Source organism: Coloeus monedula (genome assembly GCF_965178545.1).
Source record: "Coloeus monedula genome assembly, chromosome: 14".
Classification (NCBI taxonomy): domain Eukaryota; kingdom Metazoa; phylum Chordata; class Aves; order Passeriformes; family Corvidae; genus Coloeus; species Coloeus monedula.
The window spans coordinates 20,097,839-20,117,493 of record NC_138794.1 but is presented as its reverse complement, the minus strand read 5'-3'; the positions used below and the strand labels follow the sequence as shown (position 1 = coordinate 20,117,493).

The 19,655-nt window shown below is 61.1% G+C and overlaps 1 protein-coding gene across 1 annotated transcript; it reads right to left on the bottom strand.

The window, feature by feature from the left end:
- Nucleotides 1-324: 324 nt before the first annotated feature.
- Nucleotides 325-18,248, bottom strand: CELF6 (CUGBP Elav-like family member 6; the record flags this gene model as incomplete). Its single annotated transcript, XM_082290919.1, has 13 exons — nucleotides 325-416; nucleotides 595-744; nucleotides 1,795-1,938; nucleotides 2,044-2,124; nucleotides 2,914-2,976; nucleotides 3,237-3,386; nucleotides 3,468-3,612; nucleotides 3,957-4,100; nucleotides 4,562-4,641; nucleotides 4,726-4,854; nucleotides 6,189-6,237; nucleotides 13,922-14,004; nucleotides 18,005-18,248. The coding sequence occupies 12 exons, from the start codon at nucleotides 18,246-18,248 to the stop codon at nucleotides 617-619; spliced, it is 1,440 nt and encodes a 479-aa protein (XP_082147045.1). The 3' UTR covers nucleotides 325-416; nucleotides 595-616.
- Nucleotides 18,249-19,655: the final 1,407 nt, after the last annotated feature.

The window sequence follows — 19,655 nt, the reverse complement described above, 5'->3', positions numbered from 1 at the left end:
CTCCTGGGAAATCGGTAGCAGCAAATGAGTGCTTTAAAAAAAAACCCCAAAAAACAAAGGTAGATCGTGGCCCGGCTGCCCGGAGCCATCGGCCTTGCTCCCGGCGAGGGATCCGGTGAGTCCCGGCGAGCGGCCGGCGGCGAATCGCAGCCCCGGCGCCGCATCGCTCCCCTCCTTCCTTGTCTTCCTCTCGTTCCCGTTAAACAACAAACAAGACCAGTTTGGGAAAAAATTCAAAAAGGAAAAGCTACGACCAAAACACTCTCTTCTTCGCCGTTTTCTCCTTCACTTCCTCCTTCACTTCCTCCTCCTCCTCCTCCTCCTCCTCCGGGATGTGTTGCAAAGAAAGAGAGTTACGGGTTTGGATACTGCACTTGGGGAAGGGGAAAGTCGTCAGACACCGCGGGACGTCCGACCTGAAACAGGAGGAAAGGGCCGTCAGCCTGCTCCTGGGGGATGGAGGGAGGGAAGGACGGAGGGAGGGACCCAGGTCCATGGGGTGGGTGGTGCCAGGCAGAGATCCCTGCACACACTCAGGGATGTAGCACGGGGATGCTCCACGACCGCCACGTCCCGAGGGCCAGGCCCCCTCACCTCTCCGCAGGCTGAGCTGGGGTCAGTAGGGTCTGTTGGCGTCTTTCGGCCGCTTTAGCTGCACTTTTAGCCTCTTCATGCCGATCTGGAAGCCATTCATGGCCTGAATGGCCGCCTGAGCGCTCGTCGGATTGTCAAAACTGACGAAACCTGGCGGCAAGGGGACACGGGGCTGTCACCACACACAGCGCAGGCGGCTGCCTCGCCTCAACCCAGGCACTGAAATCCCGTGGGATGCTCCTGGTCTGGGAGTGCTGGGAGAGGGGTCCTGGGGTAGCATCAGAGCCCCAGATGGCAGGGGACTGGGTGACAGGTGATGGCACCTGCAGGGACGCCGAGGTCTGCTCTGGAGGACACTGAGGTGACAGAGCTGTGAGGACAGCAGGACACTGGAGTGGTCTGCAGGGACACTACGGGATGGGATTCGTGGGGTCACTGGGGTGACAGGGTGTGTTAAAGTGATAGGGGCTGCAGGGACACTGAGGTGATGGGGTCTGTGGGGACACCAGGATGAGATGTGTGGGCTCGGGGAACATCTGGAGGCCAGGTCTGCAGAGACCCTGAGGTGATAGAGCCTCCAAAGACACTGCAAAGAAAGAGTCTGTGGGGACACCAAAGAGTCTGTGGGGACACTGAGGTCTGTGAGAGGGAGATACAGGTCCCTGAGCTGGGGACACTGGGAAGAACAGGACCCCCAAGCAGGGGACAGCAGGGAGACATGGACATCCGAGCTGGAGACCAGGGAAAGACAGATCCCCAAGATGAGATGTTGGAGAGACAAACTCCCAAGCAGGGACCTCAGGGAGAGATGGACCCCTGAGATGGAGATGCTCTGAGCTGGGTTGTTGGGAAGAGCCACACGCCTGAGCTGGGAACACTGGGGAGAGCCAAGCCCTTGAGCTGGGATTTGGGGAGAGACAGACCCCCCTGAGCGGGGATAGTAGGAGAGCTGGATCCCCAGGCTGGAGAGCAAGGAGAATGGGACTCTGGAGATGGAGACTGGTGAGAGCTGGGATGTCGAGGAGATTCAGATCCTTAAACTGAGACGCTGAAGAGAGCCAGACCCCTGAGCTGGGATGTTGAGAAAGAGCCAGAGCTCCAAGCTGCGATGTTAAGGATGACTGGAACCTTGAGCTGGGGAGTGGGAGGAGCTGGAGCCCTGAGCTGGGACACCAGGGAGAGCCGCACTCCAGGACTTACCAAAGCATTTACTCTGGTTGGTGGCACGGTCCACAAAGACTTTGGCAGAGATGACGTTGCCGAAAGGCAGAAACATCTGCGTGAGCTCCGCATCCCCGAACTCCTGGGGCAGGTGATAAATAAACAGGTTACAGCCCTCGGGACCTGGGTGACACACAAAGGACAGGACACGTCAGCCACGAGGTGGGGTCACCCTGGGGGGACACTGAGGAGCCACCGGCCCCACGCGGGGTGACCCCCACCCCTCACCTTCTCGCTGCTGCTGCGGGATGAGGGGTGCTTGCTGGGGGAAGGCTTGGCTGATGGGAGCGTAGGCAGTGGGATATGCTGCTGGAAGAGAGAAACAAGAAGCTGAGGCCACGGCACCTGCCCCAGCCACGGAAAGGGCTGGGACAGGCATGTCCCCTGCTGCCACCTGCGATGGAAGGGCCTCTCCTGCCCCATGGCTGCTGGCTCTGCCTTTCCCACTCCTCCCGGCACACCAGGGATGTGGGAACAGCTCTCCTAGGAGGGATCCTGGTGATAGCAGTAATATGGCCTCAAGGCTGAGGAAAGATGGTACTTTTGGCTGAAAACCCCCAAAAATTTGGGGTCCAAAGCTTGATTTTCGTTGCAAATCTGGATGTTGCTGTCAATGCTCCTAATGAAATGGCTGCTGGGCTTGATGTACTTCCACGGGAGGCTCTGACTCCCTTCCCTCCGTGGCCCATGTCCTTGGCCATCAGATTTGGTCACGTCATGAACATCCAAAGACTTCTGGTGTCTTGGTGTGGAGCTGGCCCTCTGTCACCTCCCAAATCTCGCCTCCTTGATACCACTGCCAGGGCTCCCCCATGGAGCTCTCTCAGCCCCATGGTATTAAAATTCACTTTGCACCACCCAAAATTTGCAGGGGGGGGCATGACAGGAGCCAGTGGGATGAGGGGATGCTGCTTTCACTGACATTGCCGCCCCGGAGGTCCTGCCAGGGCACAGCACGTGATGCCCCCCTCATCAATCCGTGCCCAAATATGCTGTCCCAATCCAATGTTCAACCCCAGGGTGATGTTCACCTCCCAAAAATAAGGATGAGGAGCAAAGAGGGGAGAGAGGGAAGGAGTGGGAAGCGAAGTTTGAGACCTGCATAGTGCTGCATGCCGGCGTAGGCCTGCTGGAGGGGGTCTGCCACCGTGGGGCTTTGAGCTGGGAAGAGAAGAGAAAGGAGAAGGAAGATAGAGTAAGCCAGAGAAAAGCCAGGGATGCATGCGCAGCTCCCGCAGGAAAGGGCTCCTGGCCACGCGCCGCCGTGGAGGGGCAGAGCTGCTCCCTGCCTGAATTCCCTCCTCCCTGCAGTGATGCCACGGGAGCACGCGGCTGGCTCACCACGTTCCAGGGGTGGGGAGCACGCCTGGAGCACCCCGGCGGAGCCAAGCACACAGCCCCAGCCCCGGGGAGGGGTGTACCTGGGTAGGGGTGGATGCCGTTGGTGTAGATGGTCTCGGAGGCGGGCTGCCCGTTGGTCTGGGGCGGCAGCGGGCTGAAGCCGTTCACCCCGATGGGCGTGGCGATGCTGGGCACCGGCGCCGTGCTGATCCCCGGAGGGGTGCTTGTACCTGCGGGAGCGCGGCGTCAGCGCCGGCATCGCCCCGAGAGTGCCCCCCGAGGGTGCCAAGTGGCAAACGCGGGGGTCCTACCTGAAGAGGGGGTGAGGGGGGCAGCCACCAGCCCGCTGACGTTGAAGGCGGCCATTTGTTGCATCTGGGCAGCGGCGATGGCAGCCATGGGGTTGAGGCAGGTGCCCTGCGCAGCCGCCATCAGGGCTGCCTGCTGCTGCATGATCTTTGGGAAAGAAAGGGGGAGAGGGGACAGAGAGCGAGAGGCAGAGAGAAGGAGGGAGAGGGGAGGGTAAATCACCATCTCTGCTTTGGATGGATTCAGAGGGATAAATTCCACCTGCTGCCAGACCTGGGGACAGGAGGAGGTCTTGGTGACACTAAATATGGGATCACTGCACCCTACAGCCACCCTCAGCTGTGGGGAGGAAGCCCTGCGCGTGGCCCTAAACAGGGATACACCAGCCCTGCCAGGCGTCCACACCCCCTGGCACTGGAGCTTTTATGGGCCAAACCACCCCCCACACCCACGGGGCTCCCCCAAAGCCCCCGGTCTGCACCAGCTCCTACCGCTTGCGTGTAGGCCCCGTAGGCACCGAACTGGATGGTCATGGGGTTGAAGATGCCCAGCTGCCCCGCCATCTGATGCATCCGCCGCAGGGTCCTCTCCTTGTCTGTGTCTGCAAACTTCACCACCAGGCTGGACGAGGCGCCCTGCGGTGGGGGAAGATGGGGCTGATGGTGGGACCACAGCAAAGCCCCCAAACTGTGTACCCGCTGTGGGTGCTGGCTCACAGCATCCGCAGCATCCTCAGCCCTGGAGACACTGCCCAGCTTGGCAGCAGCAACCAACGATCGATGTGAGGTTTAATTATAGCCAGTTTTTCTCCCTGGTGGCAGCTCCCTGACCTCTGCCTCCTTTCCCCTTCCTTGTTCACAATTCTGACCTTCAGCGTTAATTAAACTGCCCCTTTCTCTGGCATGAAGAGAATTAGCCCCACATTCCCACCTCTGGGGCTCAGTGCCCTGGCAAGGAGGAACCTGGGGTGATGTGGCCAACAAATTGCCAGTCTGTAGGATTTTGATCCAATTAGACTCAGGATCAAATTAGTGGGTGATTGGATTAGGCAGGCAGCGTGGGGTCAGCTGGGGCAGGGTGCAAGCCTGGCACTTACCGGCATGGTTTGGCTGCCGTGCAGGCTGTTGATGGCAGCCTGTGCCTCGGCGTGGCTGCCGTATTTCACAAAGGCACAACCTAAAGGAACAGAGAGAACATGGGACAGGTTGGATTTGGCCATTGCAGGTCCATAGGGTGGCCACCCGGTGCCCCAAAGCCCACCTTTGCTGGCTCCATCAGGCCCTCGGAGGATGGTGCACTCCTCAATCTGGCCAAAGGGCTCAAAGAGGCGGCGGACGTCGTCCTCGCTCTGCTGCTTCCCCAGCATGCCCACAAAGAGCTTCCTGTCTTCTAAAAACAAAACCAAGCCCATCAGAGAGTGGGAGGTCACTCACCATCCCAACCCCTCATCACAAATGGTGACATCAGAGGGAGGGAGCGACACCGATCCCACGGAGAAGGTGCTGGGCTTATCATCTCCATCCTACAGAACACTCAGGGCAGGAAAACCTCTTCTGTGGGGAAATTGCTGAGGAGTGAATCCTGGAAGAGCCATTGCTTTAGGGAGTGGAGCTGGGGCTTTTCCCAGGGATGGGGGGGCTGGCTACCCCAGCACTGGGGAGGGATGTGGTGGGAACAAAGAGAACCCACAAACCAGTGGTGATCACCCTCGTATGATCGACTCGCAGAACAACCCGCAGCCTCCGGCCGTGCCCAGGGGACATCAATAACCCAAACACAAGAGAAGGGATAGTAAATAATGAGAATTTCATGATTATTACCAGCATCTGTCTTGTGCGGCCGTGCGCTCCCGCCGCACGCTAATGGCATTTGACAAAGAAAATAAGGTGCCCTGTCAAGAGTGTTGCCGGGGAAATAAATAAATAATGGCAGGAGACGATGAATGCTTCGTCCGTTAAGGTACCAGGAAAATTAGTTAAGGGAATAGGGCTGGTGTGTTGTCTAGTTAAACATAAACCATCTCCCAGGGGGAGTGGGCTGGGCAGCCCAGCGTTGCCTCCTGGGTGAGGGGGCTGGACTGGGAGCCCCAGCTCACCCATTGATTTTTAATCCTTCACCAATTACGCTCGGTAAGTGGGTAATTTATTTGCCAGATCCCTCTGGGACATGCTGGGACCAGCTCCCGGTGTGTTTAATAACAGGGTTTGGATGGGGGGGGGATCTACCCCAGCCATCCTGCCAAGGGCAGGCAGCCCCACGAGAGCATCCTGCATGTCTGATAGCACCTACCTGCCCAGTAACACAACGGATGTGGGATTTTGATCCAATTCCTGAGACTGTGCCCAAATGATCACCTCAGCCTGGCAATGCCACAGCCCCATGAGCAGCAGATGCTCACAAAGAATTTGGGGGGGCGTGGTAGTTTGAGAGGGGCTGGCTGGTGCTCTGCCCCCCAGGATGTTGGGATGCTCCCTGGAATGTCAGGACATTCCCAGGATAACGCCAGGATGTTCCCCCCAGCTGACCAGACAGGGAGAGAGAACATGGCATTTGCTCTGCACTCGGGTTTGGATGCCACCAGCAAAGGCAGCTCCTTTCCCAGATTTCTCTGCAAACCAACCCCCCCACAGCAACCCCCGCGATGCCGCCACGTCCCCCATCACCCCCTGGGTGACCCTGTGTCCCCCTGCCCGTGCCAGGCAGCTGGGGAATTGGGGACCTACCTCCTCGGCCCTCACTGTCGGCCGGCTTCACCTGGATGGGGCGGTTCATCTGCAACACAAGCGAGAGCGGGTGGTCAGTGTGGTGCCCCCTGAATCCTTTCCATGGGGATCATCAGGATTTGGCCAACAACTGGCACTGGGAGCCGGGGAAAAGGGGAGGGACCTGCAAGAACAGATCCGGGGCTCGTGGCCACAGCGACCTGGGGGTGCCATGTGCAGAGGGCAATGCTCCAGCCCTGGCGATGGGCACCCGGTGCTGCAGGCGCCCGCGGGGCCGCCAGTGCCAGGCTTGGCTGTCTGCCCGCTTTCCTCGACTGCAAAGGACTGCAGAGGCAGCAGCAGCACCCCGCCGGCCCCAGCCCCTCTGGCACCACTGCCCTCCTTTTCCCAAACCTCACCCAGATTTGGCCTCCTCCTTGTTAGCGCCGTGTGCACCCACGAGCGTGGCACCCGTGTGCAGCAGGACATGCCGGGCTGGCAGGCACACCCCTGGCCTGCTGCCCCATGGAGCCATTTCTCCTCCTCTCTCCCCCTCCTTTTTCCCCTCTTTTAGCCGAAAAATGCTACAATTATGGCCGTTTCCATGGCAACAAGCATGCTTCCCCCGCGATGCTGCGGAGCCTGAGCCATGTGCTCGATGGGGTCGCCACGGCAACGGCGAGATGTCACACATGACGGCGCGGGGGTGCGCACACGAGCACGCCTTGAGCACACACGGGGACAGTCACCCCCATGTGCGTGTGCACCCCCATCCCAGGTGCCCCCCGCTGCACCCCTGGAGGGGGTCCCTAAATTTTGGGGCTGGGCGGGGGCAGAGCCAGGTCCCCCCACATCAGGGTGAGGAAGAGGATGGGTAAGAGAGAAGAGGAGGGAGGTTTCCACAGCAACCGCCTCGTCTCCAGGGAAACGTGGAGAGAAATGTCAGCGCAGAGCTGGGGATGGTCCAGGGAAGGGATTGAGTCCCCAGGAGTCATGAGGTGGCACAGGGTGGCACCGAGGGAGACCTCACAGTGTCACCCATCATGTCACCAGTCCCCCAAATATCCACCTTTTGCTGGGGCAGGATTTGGCTCACCCCAAACTCAGGAGGCTGTGACAGCACCGAGACTCTAAACCCAGCACCCTGCTGTTCCTCACATCCCTGCCACGGCTGGGAGGAGGGAACCCCATTTTGGGAGGGGCTGCCCCCCTCACTGACCCGCCAGCCCCATTTACCAGCGCGATGGCCTTTGATGGAATAAATTTCCCATGCCCGCTGCTGTATGCTTAATGTAATAAACCCAGTGAGGATGATTTAGAATAACATTTACGGAGCCGCAGAGTGTCATTTTGATGTGTCTCCCGTCTCCGCTCGGCGGTTATTAAACTGTATTGATTCCCCGGGAGCAGCTGATGTTTATAAATGTCAGGCCTCAGGGACCAGCTAACCTACCCCAGGGCTGCCACACTGCACCGGGGAGAAATCGCCCTGGCCTCTAGACACCCCCAGAAGGGGGTTTTGGCACCCTTGGCATCACCACATGCCCACCACAGGGTGCTCAGTGACCCCTGTGGCACCCACACCTCCTGGTTGTCCCCACAGCACCCCTGCACCATGTCCACACAGCCACCAACCACAGCCCTCTATCCATCCTCCCACACTAAACAGCCACCCAGGCATTTCCCCCTGCTCCTGACACCCACCTGCCCACCCTGCAACACCCATCCATCCATTCATCCATCCTGGACACCCACACAATCACCCACACAATCACCCACACACCCATCTTTCCCCAGGATTCATCCAGCCATACTCCAACACCCATTCCCATAGCATCCATCCATCCCCATAGAACCCATCCATATCCCCAACACCCATCCTCATAGCATCCATCCATCCCCATAGAACCCATCCATATCCCCAACACCCATCCTCATAACACTCATCCATCCCCAACACCCATCCTCATAACACCCATTCGTTCCCATAGCATCCATCTGTATCGCCAACACCCATCCATCCACCCCCGAATGCCCATCCATCCCCATAGCATCCATCCATGTCCCCAACATGAATCCCCAAACACCCATCCATTCCCATAGCATCTATTTATATTGCCAACACCCTCCATCCACCCCCCAACACCCATCCATCCCCACAGCACCCATCCATATCCCCAACATCCCTGTACTACCCGCCCATCCATCTCCCATCTGGCCACCACCCACCTTTCCACCCCCACAGCATCCGTCCGTTCATCCATCCATCCATCCATCCATCCCCAACTCCCAGTCACCTCCCACAGCTCAAGGACATAGTGACACCCTGCTTGGGATGTTCCAGCACCCACCATCACCAGCAGTCCACATGCAGTCCACCAGCTGCCCCATGGCCAAACCATTGATGTTCCACAGCACAGGGGGTCACCAGCAGCTGCTAAACCACCTCCTGACCTGCTCAGGCACTGTCCCCCACCCAAATTCAGAGACCCCCAAGAGCCTGGGTACCAGGGAGAGCCAGCCCATAGTGAATCACTGCTGAGGGATGTGCCCAGTGGGACAGGGTCACTTCTGGCCTTTGTTCCTTCCTTGGCATCACTCTCCTCCTCCTTGTCCTCACAGCCAACAGCCAGAGGATCCAGCAGGCCATCATGCGTCCAAATGAGACGGAGGTGGTGGGTGACAGTGGAGCAGCAGGTGCCTGTGGGAGCCTGGTGTCCATGTCATCCCCAGGGTCCCCAGGCCCCTCTGTACTCAGTGCAGGGAGACAGGAACCGGGGTACTGGCAGCCACTCGCTATGGGAACACCATGCCAGAGCCCTGGGGGTGACCCACAGAGAGGGCACACAGCCGGTCTGGGGACAACCACACCACCACACAACCCTGCATGTGTATGACCACCCTGGCACACCCTGCACACACCCACACACCTCTGAGCACAACCACAGATCCCCAGCAGCCTCCAAGCACACCCATCCCCAATCCCCCCGGCACAGCCGTACACCTCCGCAGCCACGCACCTGTGCCCACGCAGTGCTGTGCATCCACGTGCGGCCACGCACCACCGCACCCAGCCCTGCAGGCACCTGGACAGCCCCGGTCCGCACGCCCACGCAACACCCACAGAACCCTCCCTGCTGCCATGGATCCCACACAACCCTGGGCACGCACCCTGGGATGCACAGCTGACGCTGAGAACACAATGCCCCTTGCCTCAGTTTCCCCTTTGTGGCAGGAAGACCAACAGTGGGACCCCCTGGAACCCTCTGTGGACACACGGACACCTTGGGCGGGCTCATGGCACCCCCAGCAGCACCCACATCCCATCCCCATGGCCACCATGCACACCTGAGCCCAGCGCAACACCTGCAGACACCTGCGGACACCTGCACTCCCTGTCACATGCAGTGTGCCTACACACCCCCACTGCTGCCACTCCCCCAGCCATGTGCACCCACACCCTGTCACCATCACTGGGGGGCAAAGACACCCTCAGCTCCTCTCCTCACACAAACACCCACGCGCTTGCACACCCACCAACACCCACCTGCGCACACCCGGGGGGCAAAGCAGTACCCCTGCCTATGCACGCACCCCTTCCCGCACTGCCTGCGGGTGCAACACCCACCAAGCGCTGCCCCTTGCACACCTGCACCACACACACACAAACCTGCGGTGGAAAAATACACCCTCCAGCCAACACACACACCAAACCCATCCCTGGGGGCAGATACACCACCTCACCATCATCCTCCATCCCTGCTTGCAAACACATCCCCCACAGCAAACACCCCATTCCCGGGTGCCAGAACACCCTCCTCACCGCCACCCACACCACACAAAGCCCCCCTGGGTGATACAAGGTACACCACCAACACCCCTCTGCCGACACCCTCCCCTTCCCTGGGTGCGGATACACCCTCTCGGCAACACACACACACACACACACCCCCCCTTCCCTGAGTGCAAATACACCCTCATCACCAACAACCACCCTGCCAACACATGCACTCCATCCCTCGGTGCAGATACACCCTGCTCAGCAACACTCACACCCACACAGCCCATCTGTGGGTGCAGATACATCCCCTCACCAACACCCCTCCTACCCCATTTCTCTGTGCAGATACACCCTGTCACCAACACTCCTCCATCCTCATCCCTGGGTGCAGATACACCCTGCAACATGCCCACTCACACTCCAACCCTGTGTGCACATTCACCCTGCTCATGACACCCCTCCATCCCCATCCCTGTGTGCAAATACACCCAGATCACCAACACTGCTCCATCCCCATCCTATGCCTGGGAGCAGATACATCCCCTTCCCAACACTGCTCCATCCTCATTCCCATCCCCATCCCTGGGTTGAGATACACTCCATCACCAACACCCACACTCACACCCACCATCCCTGTGTGCAAATGCACCCTGATCACAAACACTGCTGTATCCCCAGCCCATCCCTGGGAGCAGATGCACCCCCTCACCAACACCCCTCCATCCTCATCCCAGTGTGCAGATACGCCCTGCTCACCATCACCCCCCCGTCAACACCCCTCCATGCCCATCCCCGGGAGCAAGGATCCACACCCTCGCCATCACCCCCACTCCCACACAGCATCCCCGGGAGCAGATACACCCCTTCGCCATCACCCCACATCCCTCCTGCAGCTCCCCCCCGGTGCAGCCCTCCCCACCCCGGCGCGGGCGGAGGCTGCCGGGCGGTGCCGGGCCGTGCCGGGCCGTGCCGTGCCGGGCCGGGCGGAGGCGGCGGCAGACAAAGGCGGGGCCCTACCTCGATGCAGAGGATCTTGGACCCGGCGGGCACCCACAGCACGGGCGGCCGCGGCCCGGGCGCCGGCACCTGCGGCAGCTGCATGGCCGGACCGGCCGGACCGCCGGCTTCACCGAGGCGGTTCGGCTGCGCTCGGCTCCACCCGAGGCGGCTCGGCCGGGCTCGGCTTAGCTCGGCTCGGCTCGGCAAGGCCGGGCTCGGCTGGGCTGGGTTCGGCTCGGCTCGGCTGGATTCGGCTGGGCTCGCGCAGCGGCGCGCGGGGGGCGGAGCAGAGGGCGGGGCGGCCGCAGCCCCGCCGAGCCGAGCCGGGCCGGGCCGGGAGGGGGCGGGGCCTCGCTGGGGACACGCCCACCGCCGCCTGGACACGCCCCCGGACCCCCGACACCCCGGGGGCGGGGCCGGGCCGGGGAGGGGGCGAGGGTGGGAACACGGGGGGTGCGCAGGCACGGGGGGTCAGCAGGTACAGGGGTGTGAGCACAGGCACAGGGGGTGAGCAGGTACAGGGGGTGTGAGCACAGGCACAGGGGTGAGCAGGTACAGGGGGTGTGAGCACAGGCACAGGGGTGTGAGCACAGGCACAGGGGTGTGAGCACAGGCACAGGGGTGAGCAGGTACAGGGGGTGTGAGCACAGGCACAGGGGTGAGCAGGTACAGGATGTGAGCACAGGTACAGGGGTGAGCAGGTACAGGATGTGAGCACAGGTACAGGGGTGAGCAGGTACAGGGGGTGTGAGCACAGGCACAGGGGTGAGCAGGTACAGGATGTGAGCACAGGTACAGGGGTGAGCAGGCACAGGATGTGAGCACAGGTACAGGGGTGAGCAGGCACAGGGGTGTGAGCACAGGCACAGGGGGTGAGCACAGGCACAGGGGGTGTGAGCACAGGCACAGGGGTGAGCAGGTACAGGGGGGTGAGCAGGTACAGGGGTGTGAGCACAGGCACAGGGGGTGTGAGCACAGGCACAGGGGTGAGCAGGTACAGGGGTGTGAGCACAGGCACAGGGGTGAGCAGGTACAGGGGTGTGAGCACAGGCACAGGGGGTGTGAGCACAGGCACAGGGGTGAGCAGGCACAGGGGTGTGAGCACAGGCACAGGGGTGAGCAGGCACAGGGGTGTGAGCACAGGCACAGGGGGTGAGCACAGGCACAGGGGGGTGAGCACAGGTACAGTGGTGTGAGCACAGGCACAGGGGTGAGCAGGCACAGGGGTGTGAGCACAGGCACAGGGGTGTGAGCACAGGCACAGGGGTGAGCAGGTACAGGGGTGTGAGCACAGGCACAGGGGTGTGAGCACAGGCACAGGGGTGTGAGCACAGGCACAGGGGTGAGCAGGTACAGGGGTGTGAGCACAGGCACAGGGGTGAGCAGGTACAGGGGTGTGAGCACAGGCACAGGGGTGAGCAGGTACAGGATGTGAGCACAGGTACAGGGGTGAGCAGGTACAGGGGTGTGAGCACAGGCACAGGGGTGAGCAGGTACAGGATGTGAGCACAGGTACAGGGGGCGTGCAGGTACAGGGTATGAGCAAGGACATGTGTGAGCACAGGTATATGTGTGTGAGCAGGTACAGGTGTGTGAATACACGTACAGGGGGTGCGTAGATACAGGGGGTGAGCATAGGTACAGGTGGTATGAGCAGGTACAGAGTGTGTGAGCACAGGTATAGGTGTGTGAGTACAGGTACAAGTGGTACGAGCAGGTACAGGTGGTATGAGCAGGTACAGGGTGTGTGAGTACAGGTATAGGTGTGTGAGTACAGGTACAAGTGGTACGAGCAGGTACAGGTGGTATGAGCAGGTACAGGGTGTGTGAGTACAGGTATAGGTGTGTGAGTACAGGTACAAGGGGTACGAGCAGGTACAGGGTGTGTGAGTACAGGTACAGGGTGTGTGAGCACAGGTATAGGTGTGTGAGTACAGGTACAGGGAGTGAGCAGGTACAGGAGGGATGCACAAGTATAGAGGGGTGTGCACAGGCAGAGGGGTTGTACATAAGCACACATGGGTGTGCTTGTGTGCAGAACAGAGAGGTGTGCACAGCCACAGAGGTGTGTTCACAGGTACACACAGGTGTGTACCCAAGCGTACACAAGTGCATACACATGGGTGTGCACAAGCACAGAAGGGGTGCTCAGGCACAGATAGGTGTGAGCACACGCGGGTGTGAGCACCTTCACAGGGTGTGCTCAGGCACAGATAGGTGTGAGCACACACAGGTGTGAGCACCTGCATGGGCACAGGAGTGTGAGCACAAGCACACAGTGCTCTGCACCGCCGTGCCATGGGGCACACACAGCCCTGAGCCCCTGTGGGGCCTGTGCCCACACGCCCACGTGCACACATGTGCTCACACACACACACCCACACCCCCAGCGAGCGGCCTTGGCAGCAGCCTTACACACACGTGTGTGCCTGATAAGAAACCCCCTCCTTTAGGCTGCCCAGGTGGGTCATTAACTCTTGAACCTACTGACATGTGGCCTGGCCGGTGAGAGCACGGCTCAGGAAGTCACATCCCCGCAAACCTCATCCCCCTCTGCCAGCTCCACGCACACGCAGCAGGGATTGATATTCACGGGCCCCGGCTCTTTCCCCAGCCAACCCGCGGGCCTATTGATTTTTATTTAGGCGAATAATTAAATATTTATTTTCACTTTGTTAAGCTCGGGAGGTCGGAGCCCACAGAAAGTGCAACAGCACGCGGGCGGCTGGAAAATCGATGCCTCGGTTTGCGGCCGCTGGAAGCGGCTCCCGCGCCTCGGGGAGGTGTCACCGGCCCCCACCCTGGCTCACCCCGATCCCCCGGTGTCACTTAAGGCTCCCATGCCTTGGGGAGGCGTCATCAGCCGCTGTTCCAGCTCACCTCGACCACCTCAGCATCACTTAATTCTCCTGTGCTTCAGGGAGGTGCCACCAGCCCCTGTCCCAACTCGCCCCGACTCCCTGGTGTCACTTACCCCTGGCAGAGTCTTCTGCTCGTGCAGGGCACTCTGTGCCTTCAGTGCGGAGTCGCGGGCGCAGTAGGTGAGGAAGGCACAGCCTGTGGAGACAGGGAGACGGGGTCAGTGTGTGGCCTGGTATCACCACAGAGCCCCGGGCACGCAGGGAGCCGATGGCACAGCTGACATGGCACTGTGGTGTTTCAGCATCCTGGCATCCAGCACAGTGATACCCAGCATCCCAGCCCCCTGGTACTGTGGCATCTGGCAACCCAGCAGTCTGGCACCTTGGCACGGTGGCAGCCAGCACCCCAGCAACCTGGCATGGTGGCATTCAGCACCTCAGCACCACAGCATCCAGCATCCCAGCACCCTGACATCCTGGCATTCAGCATTATGGCACCCTGGCAGTCTACAACCTGGGGTCTGGCACCCTGGCATGGTGGCATCCAGCACCCTGGCACTGTGGCATCCAGCAGCTCAGCACCGTGGCACTCACCATCCCATCACACTGACACCCTGGCACCATGACATCCAGTATCCAGCATCCTGGTACCCTGGTACTCCACACCAAGATGGGCACACGCAGTGTCAGAGCTCACCCCCAGAACAGGGTAGGAGATGGAGCAGCAGGATGAAGGAAGGAGCCAGGGAGGAGCAGGCAGCACACGGGCAGCAGCACTCCGGCCCCAGCCCTGGGAAAGTCACAGCCCAAGTCCTCCAGGAAGCAGATCTCCAGGCATTGAGGCTGTGCACCCTGTCTTGCCACCAGGCTTCTCCCAGCCCTGAGCACCCTCCTTGGGATGAGATTCATGTGGCGAAGGCGCTCCGTCTCCTTCGACATCATGGCGCTTTGGAAATCGGGAATACGCCTGGGGTGAGGTTTTCCCACGCTGACTCACTGCCGAGCCACTTGCTTTCACAGAGCTGGCAGCGACGAGCGAGCCCTAGGGACAGGGTCCGGTCCTCTTCCCTCCATCTCTCCTGGAGCATTCCTGGTCCCTGTGCCACCACTGCGCTGCTCCCTCCCTGAGGGCTCCCCCCCAATTTGCTGGGGTCACATCCAAAAGCATCTGAAAGTGATATTAAAACAGCAGCAAAACAGTTTCCCTTCAACAAAGTAAATATTTAATGAATAAAATTGACATTGATGCATTTTTAATATTGGCACAATTAAATCCGCCAGCTGATTAAGTATTAATAACTCTTAATAAGTACAATCAGCGTGCCTGGGAGGAGAGGGAGCATGGCGGCAGGGCGGAGGATGCTGCGGGATGGGGTCCCTCACCCGCCTTGGGGAGCTGGGGACATCTGCCCTCGCGGTGCCAAGAAGAGATCCCCCTGGGTCAATATTCTCCCGCTGCGGGTGGGAAGGGGAGATCAGCACAGCAGCTCGCCTCAGTCCCGGTGCCATTTCCAGTGTTTACCATCTGTAATCATGTTGGCTTCCTGCTCTCTGCTCTTCCTTCTCTTTTTTTTTCCGTGTTTTTCCTGCAGGCGACAATGTAAACGGTGCCTGGGCATTCTGGAGAAGTTCGGAGGGCTGGCGCAGGAGTGGTCCTGCTCCGGAGGCTCGCCGGGAGGGAGGATGCCGTTCAAATTAGAGGAGCGTCCGCAATTAAATCACGCGGCTGGGCCGCAGACGTTGAAGCCTGCGCTGGAGGAAGCGCCGAGGGGGCCTGGAAGGGTGCAAATCCCATTGATCCAGGCACACAAGCAGCTTCAGAGACACCTGGAGAAATGTTGGAGGCCACAGTGCCAAGAATGACAGAGTCCAGGCGGCTGCCCCATGGCTGAAAGGCATCGACGAGGCAGCATCCAAAAGCTCCAAGTTTTGGCATGCCAGTGAAGCAGGTGCTGCCCGTGGCATGGGGGCTCGGTGACAGCTTGTGGCTCCTGTTTGGGTGACACCTGGGGTGCCTTGACCCTGCTCTGGCACTGCACACCCCGGCTCTTGGGTGGGGGGTTCCGTGGAGACCCCGGCTATGCCTATGTGACCCCCTTGGTGCGTCACTGCTCCGAGTGCCAGTGCTCCACATGCCATGTCACAGTGCCACAGCACTTGGGACACAGCGCAGACACGGGGTGTTCCCATCCACACTGGGTGTCGTATCCCAGGCATGCTCCAATTCCAGGGGTGCACACAACTCACGTGGGTGTGCTGAAGCCAGACAGGTGCCCCCAAGCCAGACAGCAGCATCCTGACCCCAGGTGGGTGCCCCCCTCTTACTCAGGGGTACCCCAGTCTTAGGAGGGGCCATATATCCAAATGCTGCATACTGGGATGTTCCCATTTCAGGGTGCTCTACCTCAAGGTTGCCTCCAACTCAGGGATACCTTCACCCCAGCAGTTTCCCCTCCTTGGGGTACCCCATCGTTATGGGTAGCCTGCAGATCAAGGGTACCTCCACCTCAGGTGTAACTCAACAGAGGGGTGCCCCATATTTGGGTGCCACACCTCAGAGTGTCCCACCTCAGGGGTACCTCCATTTCAGGGGTACATCACCTCACGGGTACCCCCATCTCAGAGGTGCCCCATACCAGTGTGTGCCCCCTCAGGGGTACCTCCATACCATGGTGCCCCCTCTCAAAGCATCCCATTTGTATCTCAGGGTGTTCCCCCTCAGGTTATCCCACCTCAGGGATGCCTCCACCTAAGGGATGTCCCACCTTAGAGGTACCCCTGTCTTGGGATGCTCCATCTCAGGATGTCCCACACGAGGAGTACCCTCATCTCACGGCATCCCACCTCAGTGGTGCTCCACACTTACATACCAAACACCAGGTTGTCCCATCTGATGGGGAACCTCCTTTCAGGGGTGCCTTCAACTCAGGGATATCCTACCTCAGGCTGTCCCGTATCAGAGGTGCCTCACACTTGGGTACCTTTGCCTCAGGGTGTCCCACTTCAGGGGTGTCTTCACCCCAGGGGTCCCCCTATATACCAGGGTGCTCCATCTCAGTTTACCCCACCACTGGGGTACCACAACTGAGGGATCCCCGCTCTCAGGGCATCCCACCTCAGGGCATCCCACCTGAGGGGTATTCCTTTATCAGGATGCTCCATCTTAGGCTGTCCCACCTGAGGGGTACCTCACCTCAGAGGTATCCTGCCTGAGGGACAAGACCCCTCACCTGAGAGGTTCCCCGCACCTCAGGTTGTCCTGCCTCACGGGTGGCCCATACTTAGGTGCCACATCTCGGTGGTGTCCCACCTGAGGGGGGCCCCCACCTCAGGGCATCCCACCAGAGCAGTACCTCACTGAGGGTCCCCCCCACCTCAGGGCATCCCACCAGAGCCGTACCTCACTAAGGGTCCTGCCCCACCTCAGAGCATCCCACCAGAGCCGTACCTCACTAAGGGTCCTGCCCCACCTCAGAGCATCCCACCAGAGCCGTACCTCACTAAGGGTCCTGCCCCACCTCAGGGCATCCCACCAGAGCCATACCTCACTGAGGGTCCCCCCCACCTCAGGGCATCCCACCAGAGCCGTACCTCACTGAGGGTCCCCCCCACCTCAGGGCATCCCACCAGAGCCGTACCTCACTGAGGGTCCCCCCCACCTCAGGGCATCCCACCAGAGCCGTACCTCACTAAGGGTCCTGCCCCACCTCAGAGCATCCCACCAGAGCAGCACCTCGCTGAGGGTCCTGCCCCACCTCAGGGCATCCCACCAGAGCCGTACCTCACTGAGGGTCCTGCCCCACCTCAGGCTGTCCCACCAGAGCCGTACCTCGCTGAGGGTCCCCCCCACCTCAGGGCATCCCACCAGAGCCGTACCTCGCTGAGGGTCCTGCCCCACCTCAGGCTGTCCCACCAGAGCCGTACCTCACTGAGGGTCCTGCCCCACCTCAGGGCATCCCACCAGAGCCGTACCTCACTGAGGGTCCTGCCCCACCTCAGGGCATCCCACCAGAGCCGTACCTCACTGAGGGTCCTGCCCCACCTCAGGGCATCCCACCAGAGCAGTACCTCACTGAGTGTATTGAGGGTCGCCCCACCCCAGGGTGTCCCACCTCACCTCAGGATAGCCCCACACCCGGGTGTCCCATGTCAGGGCGCCCCACCCGGGGGGGTCCCTCGGCCCGCCGCCCCCGCACCTTTGTGCATGCCGGTGAAGCGATCCTTGAGCACGGTGAGCTCGTAGATGCGGCCGAACTCCTCGAAGAGCGGCTTGAGGTCGCTCTCCTCCAGGTTGCGCGGAATCTGCCCCACGAACAGCTTGATGGCGTCGTGGTCCTTCATGGCGATGGCGCCGGGCGGGCGGCTCAGCCCGTTCACCCGGCCGCTGTTCGCGGTGCTGAACGCCGCCCCCGCCGCCTCGCCCGCCGCCGCCGCCGCCATGGCCCGTTCCGCGCCCCGCCCCGCCCGACCGGCACCGCTCGGCACCGCCCGGCACCGCTCGGCACCGCTCGGCACCGCTCGGCTCGCCTCGGCACCGCTCGGCACCGCCCCGCTCGGCACCTCTCGGCTCGGCTCGGCTCGGCCCGCGCCCGCCAGCGGGCCCGTGACGTCAGCCGGACGGCCCCGCCCAGGAGTGCCGTATTAGCATAATGAGGGGGCGGTGGCCAATCAGAAGCGGGGGGCGGAAAGAGGGGCGGGGGGCGGCCCGGCTCCGCCCACTGCTGCCCCCTGCCGGGCCGACCCCGAACCCCCCCGCGCCGTCACCCTCCCGCGCCCGGCGCCCCCCGTGTCTCCCCTTTCGGCCCCCGTCACCCCCATCACCCCCGCCATCCCCATCACCCCCATCACCCCCGCCATCCCCATCACCCCCATCACCCCCATCACCCCCGCCATCCCCGTCACCCCCATCACCCCCATCACCCCCGCCATCCCCATCACCCCCATCAGCCCCATCACCCCCATCACCCCCGCCATCCCCATCACCCCCATCACCCCCGCCATCCCCGTCACCCCCATCACCCCCGTCACCCCCATCACCCCCGCCATCCCCATCACCCCCATCAGCCCCATCATCCCCATCACCCCCATCACCCCCGCCATCCCCATCACCCCCATCAGCCCCCGTCATCCCCATCAGCCCCCGTCATCCCCATCACCCCCATCACCCCCGTCACCCCCATCACCCCCATCACCCCCACCATCCCCATCACCCCTGCCATCCCCAATCAGCCCCCGTCATTACCATCATCCTCCCCCCACCAGAATCCTTGTCACCCCCTATCACCCCCCGGCATCCCCATCACCCCTATCATCCCCATTACCCCTATCACCACCATCACCCCCATGACGACCATCATCTTCCTCACCCCTCATCACCTTCATCACCCTCCCCCATCATCTCCATCATGCCCATCACCCCCCATCACCCCCGTCCTCCCCATCACCCCCGGTCCCCCCCTCCACATCCCTCCCATAACTTCCTGTCACCTCCATCACCCCCCGTCATGCCCCGCCACCTCCTATCCACCCCATCACTCCCCATGTATCCCCTTTCCCCTCATCCCCCCATCACCTCCTATGTCACTGCCTTTCCCCCTGTCTCCCCATCACCCCCATTCTCCCTCACCACCTCCATCCCACCTTCCCTCCCTCACCCCCCTCCATCCCCTTTTTGACCCCCATCATCCCCCCAACTCCAGTCAAGGCTGGCCAAGGGGCTGAGCAACCTCCCACCTTCACCTTACAGCCCTTTAGGAGCCTCCAGACTTCACCCCTCTCTGTTCCCCACCTCAGAGCAGGGGTTAAATCCACAGAAGAGGCTCAAAAATGGTCAGTTTAGACACTTTG